The 7,241-nt window shown below is 37.3% G+C and overlaps 1 protein-coding gene across 1 annotated transcript; it reads left to right on the top strand.

Annotated features, from left to right (window-relative positions):
- Nucleotides 1-1,516: 1,516 nt before the first annotated feature.
- Nucleotides 1,517-6,192, top strand: tmem9 (transmembrane protein 9). The gene is made up of 6 exons (XM_062427042.1): nucleotides 1,517-1,629; nucleotides 1,776-1,921; nucleotides 3,417-3,508; nucleotides 3,658-3,766; nucleotides 4,413-4,544; nucleotides 4,652-6,192. Exons 2-6 carry the CDS (start codon nucleotides 1,829-1,831, stop codon nucleotides 4,790-4,792), a joined length of 567 nt encoding a protein of 188 aa, XP_062283026.1. The 5' UTR covers nucleotides 1,517-1,629; nucleotides 1,776-1,828; the 3' UTR covers nucleotides 4,793-6,192.
- Nucleotides 6,193-7,241: the final 1,049 nt, after the last annotated feature.

Here is a 7,241-nt window from a genome sequence, read left to right as displayed (position 1 = left end):
AGTATGTGTAAAATAAAAAAAAGTTGTTTTGCAGTTGTTTTAAATTGATGATTCAAGGGTCACATGAATGATTGAGATGAGACAGAGGGTGGGGTTGTGCTGTTCACACTGATATCATAGCTCATTAGAGAAGTAACCCCGGTCTCAATTGATCTCCGTGACCACAAGCTCAAGTGGTTCAGGCTGAATTTGTGAGCCATTGATTTTTATGGCTTATTAAAGGTATGAGTATCTTACTATACAGAGAGGTGTGAGAGCAGGATTACCAGGAAATATAGGTATTGATTGGGTCAAGAAGCTGAGGCTTATGTTTCAGATTCCACCATAGAGACAGGATTTGACATAAGAACAGTGTTGATTGAAAGATATGGGAAAATATTCTGATGAGTCACATTACTCCGCACTCCTCTCTTTTAGAAAATGCAGAATGTCAATGTTATGTTACTTGACAGTAAATATTATTGAGTAATTATTATATAGGTTATTGCAACTAGATAGATAGATAGATAGATAGATAGATAGATAGATAGATAGATAGATAGATAGATAGATAGATAGATAGATAGATAGATAGATAGATAGATAGATAGATAGATAGATAGATAGATAGATAGATAGATAGATAGATAGATAGATAGATAGTTAGATCTGACATAAAATAATCCCTTGAGGTGAATGTCTGCATATTGAAATATTACAAAGTGGACACAAAATCCACTCTAATAACAGTATGCAAACACATCCAAACCAGAGAGGGCAGGTGTTATTCTACAAGTAAGCAAATCAAGAAATAAACAAAATAAACAGCTTGCACAGCTGAAGCAAAAATTGTAGCCCTGCAGTGTGCAAGCTGTTTATTTAGTTTATTTCACAAATCATTACCCACTTTTAGTTTCCACATCCCACTCATGTAAGTTGCCTTTTTGCAATCTTACAATCCTACATACATACATAAATGTCTTAAACTGAGCACAGAGGAATTTCCCCCTTTAGCAGATGAACCTGAAAACGTTTTTTTCTTTTTTTAATTTTGCCCATACATCATTCCACACAATCGGAGTAAAACCTCATAATACGCAAAGTGCTACTCACAACTACTCAGTACTCATTATACAGCAGTTATATTATTATATATGATATATATGATATACTATTTGATTGTGGCGGAGCTAATTGAAACTGCTTCATATAGTGAGGGTTATTATATTATATAAATATATGTTATTGGTTTTTTTTTTTTGTTGTTTTGTTTTTTGGGTTTTTTTTTCATAATCTGAGACAGTGGGAGCATGTATGTTTTAAACAGGAGAGGCCTAATTTAAACACTTTGCAACTTTTAAAACGTGATATATGTTTTTGTTTGTTTGTTTAGTTTAGTTTTACAGCAGGCCACTTGAGTAAATGCGCCACTCATCTGTAGTTGTGTATTTTTTCCAGTAGATGTCAGTATCGCTGCTTGTTTCCTCCTCTTTCAATGCGCTTGCGTGCGAGCGTCAATGCGTGACGTAAACCCGGAAAGAGGAAGCCCAAAGAAAATTTAAGAGCTCTTTTTTTCTAAACACATCGAGCTACTCCTCAGCTGCATCCTGAATGCATAGCAAAAACACATATTTAAGCTACTGTTACAACGTAAGTTGTCTGTATTGCAGATGCCTGTTTAAACTCGAGGTTGTTTTTAGAGTTATTATTCCCGCAGTGATGTGTTGTTTGTGTCGTTGATTTCGTTAGCTGGCTGATTATTTACATCTGCTAACCTCAGTGCTGTGTTTTGACAGAGCCGTGCTGGTGACTCTGCACCCGTACTGCAAACCGTCTTGCCTGTGGGAAAATGTCGTCTCACAGGAAAGGATGCTGGGCATTTTTGGTCACCGCAGTGGTGACCATGTTTCTGCTGGATGTTGCTGTTGTTGTGCAGGCAAAGGTAAAAACCAGTACCTCACCTGATGGACACACTCATGAACTCTGAGCAGCGACGTTTATAAACTGATAGATGACCATCATCAGCAGTTTATAAGTTGTGTGTCTCATTTAACTCCCGAAAGTTTAAAAAGCTAAATATCTGCAGCGCTGCTTTGCATAACAGACTGACGGTAAATACTACTTATAATAATGCGTGTAATTTCTTTTGCACTTTTCATTTGCAGTGAATCTCAATGTGGCATTAAAACATACATCGTAAATAAAAAATAACTTCCGTTAGGATGAAAAAGCCTGGCTGAATAAAAAGGGTTTTAAGCCTGTTTTAAAAGTCTAGGGTCTGTGCTCTGTGCCATCAGATGCTTAGTTGAGATGATTGTCTATCAAAGACTGGATGGCCTCTCTTTAACTAAATCTGATATATGATAAATCTTAACGTTTACAGTGGTGGAAGAAGTATTCAGTTAATTTTCTTCAGTAAAAGTACCAATACAGCAATGTAAAAATACTGCGTTACAAGTAAAAGCCTTGCTTAAAAAATTACAAAACTACTATTAGCAGCAAATGCAGATGCAGTATGTATTGCAGTAGAAGTAGTGGTTTGGTCCCTCTGACTGATATTTTATTATATATGACGTCATTAGATTATTAATACTAAAATGTTGGTGTTAGAGCAGCATGTTACTGTTGTAGCTACTGGAGATGGTTAGTTTGAACTGATTCATATAAAGTTAAGTAGTTTAGTCCATTGGTTCACAACCTAGGGGTCGGGCTCCTCCAAAGGGTCAGCAGATAAATTTGAGGGGTCATAAGATGATTAATGGGAGAGGAAAGAGAACAAAAACAAAGGTTTGATACACAAATCTGTGTTCAGTTTGTTTTTTTTACTTTTTCTCTACTTTTTGATTTTTGCTGAAATATTGGATAATTTGAACATTTATTGAAATGAAACCATGTATGAAGTTTAGAGGGAAATATCATTATTTGGTGGAGCTGTTAACAACTCATAGATATCTTAAATGTGACCTCAACTACACACTGCTTTTTGTAAGATGTCAAAAGCCAAAAAGGTTGAAATCACTGGATTCGTTAACAATGTGTTGTATTTTTAAAAGCTTGTTACATTATCCATTTTGTCAAATCTTCATCTGAGAAGTAACTAAAGCTGTCAAATAAATGTAGTTTTAGTTAATTTTTGAAAGTCATTTTGAAGACCAGGGTTTCTCATCTGCAGTCTCAAATTAAACAGCTTCATTATTGATCTCACGACCAGCTTTTTTTGATATTTTATTTGTATAAAGAACCTCATTGTATGTGTGTGCTTCTCTTGTCTTGTTGCTTTTTACTTATATGCCACATGTTTTTGAAGTTCCTTTTTGTTATTAAAGGAAGTAAAGGGCTAATGCAATTGAACTACATTAATACATACTAGAAATAACACAGAATAATCAGTTAGAGAAGTTTGGGGCCATTTTGACCCAGTTTTATTAATATTACAGAGCTTTGAGGATGTTCGTTGCAAGTGCATCTGCCCACCATACAGAAACATCAGTGGACACATCTACAACAGAAATGTCTCACAGAAGGATTGGTAAGAGAAAGACCCTTTAAAGCACACTTGTTTTTGCATAACAGAATGTATTGATAATGTTATTTCTGATTTCACTGCACTAGTGTGTCTGTGTAGATATATCATACACATGGATTACTCACAACACAGTTTTTTTTTGTGTTTTACAGTAATTGCCTCCATGTAGTGGAGCCCATGCCGGTGCCTGGTCATGATGTGGAAGCTTACTGCCTGTTGTGTGAGTGCAAGTACGAGGAACGAAGCAGCAATACCATCAAGGTACCACTGAATTTCTCTGTGTTTTACTCTGCCTACTGGCAACATAGATCATTCTCTCATAAAGGGGTAGGTTGGATTTTTTGAAGTTTAGCTGTATGGGGTAGTTATCCATCGTTAGTGTATTACTCACAGTAGATCTGGCTCGGTACCCCGCAGTTTAGAGAAGCAGACAGAAATACCGTCACAGAAGCTAAGCAATGCTGTGGAAAGGGCCAGCAGTAAAATGTATTTTAGCCACCACCAAAAAAAAGGTCCACTTAACAAAAAAATATCAATTTCAGTTTACTTAGAGTAGCCCCACTTCAAGAAATCCAAACTATCACTTTTAAAGGAGAATAACAGGGTAAGTGTGAATATATGTAACACAACATCATTTATTTAATTATATGAAGTATATTGTCTGCTTAATCAAAAAGAATATGTAGCTGTAGGAGAAGCAGGCAATTGTGTCATAGTTGATAGAGAACAGACAGGAGAACTACTGGCACGTCACTTATGAAGAAATCGGAAAACTGACTTTTTAATGAACATTTTAGACCTATTGCAAAGTTCTGTTGATGACAAGCTGTTGTTGGAGGTTGATGCCAGCATTGTAACTGCAAATTATGTAAGTGTTACTCAATGTCTTCCATCTTGTCTGTTTCAGGTAACCATCATCATTTACCTCTCTGTTGTGGGCGCACTGCTGCTCTACATGCTGTTCCTGCTGCTGGTTGATCCTCTTATCCGCAAGCATGACCCTTACACCCAGCCATTACACAATGAGGAGGACTCTGAGGTATATGTTCAAACAAGCAACGCGTACAGTACATGCACTGATTTTTATTTCAGCTGAATGTAAAGTTCTTGATTTAATTCACTCTTTGTTTGTATATGTGTGTTCAGGAGATGCGTCCGCAGGTGGACACCAGCCAGGGCAGAGGAAACACCGTGCTGGAGCGGGTTGAGGGGGCACAGCAGCGCTGGAAAAAGCAGGTCCAGGAACAGCGCAAGACTGTTTTTGACCGCCACAAGATGCTTAGTTAAACCTCAAAGCTGATCTTGAACCAGGGTTAGAGGAGGTAACTCTCCTGAACTCAGCTGCCTCTCATCACCAGCTGCACTATTATTAACCCCTCACTCATTGCTGTGCACTGGACTGTCAGAGTTAGTATTTCCTCATTAAGACATGCTGATCTAACAAAGTCAAATGTTTTTATTTATTAATATGAAACACTATTGACTAAGTTGCAGTTATGTAAAAACTACAGGCCTGCACACTCTTAATGGCTAAAGATCATTTAAATTATTTCAGATTTAGAATGCCTTGATAAAGTAAGAACCTGTTTTGGTTTTTCTTTTGCCTATTTAACCATGATTGAATTGTTTTTAAGTTTCCTTGAGATAATTTTTGTTGTTAGCTATTTGCCAATTTTACTAAGTACTAAGCAGTTTTTTCCCATAGCGTAGTTTTCCTTGTATCATTTATGAAGTTACCACAGAACAGGTAAGCTTTATGTTTGTGAATGGACAGTTGGCAGCAAGAGTACCCAATGTTTTATTGCCAAGCATTGCACATTTTCTTATTTAGCACGAATCATTTATTTATTATAATGATAATAATAATTATTACAATTTATTTGTATTTCATTGATGTGTATTGTAACCTGGGCATATAAAGGATTGTACATGTTTGGCTTTGTAATTTTAAAGCATTGACATTGCTACCTTTTTTAAGATAGTCCCAGTATGTGCCTTTTCCTGTTTCTCTCATTGTGTAGGTGAATGTGTTACACCAAACTCCAGTGCAGCATTTGGCTCTTATGCATAACAGATGGAAGGATCTTTTTTTTATCATTTTTGGCATGAATATCATCCACTGTGTGGCAGCTGTGTTTGTATAAATTCAATCTGTAATCTTGAATTTACCCGTGAACCTGATGCGGTAAACGTTTGACTGACTAAGGCTGAAAGCCACATTTATATTCTGCAGTGGTGTTTCTGATGGAACATCCTTTCCCATGCAAAGAGAGAAAGGGAGAACAGGGCATTTAACAGAGCTTTAAAGCCATCCTCAGTTGAATCAAATCTCTGCCACTGGAGAATGTCCTAAATCTGTAAAGCCGCTCATAATGCGCTTTAAATGTGGCAGAATCAGGATGCCTCTTAGCTTTGAAGGGCCCTAGCGTGTATCATTATGTGTCAGTGAATTCCCCCTCGCATCCTACTACTGAAGCTCCCTGCTGGGGAAGAAAGGCACACTGACTTGCATTACCTCGTGCACAATGTGAACTGCTGATTTATTATTTGTGTGTGTAATGGTTTGTTTTATCACTGAAGTGTTTTATGATTTAATACCACTGGTATTAATGTTTTGTATTTATTTTATCTCTGGCCTAACTGGAGTATTGCACTGCTCATGTCTATACATTCAGCTTGATGTAAAATAAAACACTCTGGTTGAGTTAAATGTTTTTGTTCCTCTGAATGGTAAGTCTCTTTCGGTTGCTGAAGTGAAAGTGTCTGTTTATTGGCACTAGGGGGCAGAAGGAGAACACAACATGTTTCTTTTGCCCTGCACTGTGCAGCTTTATCTAATGCATTGATCAAATGAAAATACACTATACCAACTGTGAGGACTTTTCAGAAACCTTTCAACAATTTCTCCTCTGACATATTGAATGTTGTGTTGTCAGTTTGAAATGTTGTGAGGTTTCTTTTTTCTATCATATCTAATCTCTTCAGGGCTGGGTGATATTCAATATTTATTCATTTATTTATTAGCTTTCATTTAAATAATGAGTTGTATCAATATATATAATATACACTACCGGTCAAAAGTTTTAGAACACCCCCATTTTTCCAGTTTTTTATTGAAAAAATGTTTTCAAGCTTACCATCTTGGTCTTTTTTTCTAAGGTAGTTGTGGCATAGCTTGGACTTATGTTTTGGGTCATTATCTTGCTGTAGGATTAACCCCTGACCAACCATGTGCATACCAGAGGGTACTGCATGGTGCTGCAGAATGCTGTGGTAGCTGACCCTGGATCCAGAAAAACAGCCCTAGACCATCATCCTCCTCCATTTTTGACAGTTAATGTCACATACTGAGGAACCATCGTTTCGCCTACCCGACGGCGTACAGAACTCCTGCGGGATGAACAGAATATTTAAAAAAAAATTTGATTCATCAGTCCATAACACCTTCCAGTCTTCAGTAGTCCATTGGTGGTGTTCAATGGCCCAGGCAAGCCTCTTCTTCTTATTCTGATGTCTTAGCAATGGCTTTCTTGCTGCAACTCGACCTGTCAAACCTGCAACTCGAAGTCTTCTCTTCACAGTTGAAACTGAGACTTGCTTACTACGACCACTATGAAGCTGTGCTTGAAGCTGTTGTCCTGTGAGCCGCCTGAGTGCTTGTTGAAGGAAGCTGTACTCACTAACACCTTGACTTTCTTCGCAATTTCTCTGTGGGAAAGACCTACATTTTGTGTAG

Source organism: Scomber scombrus, chromosome 10 (assembly GCF_963691925.1).
Source record: "Scomber scombrus chromosome 10, fScoSco1.1, whole genome shotgun sequence".
Classification (NCBI taxonomy): Eukaryota; Metazoa; Chordata; class Actinopteri; order Scombriformes; family Scombridae; genus Scomber; species Scomber scombrus.
This window is presented reverse-complemented; position numbering and strand designations above follow the sequence as displayed.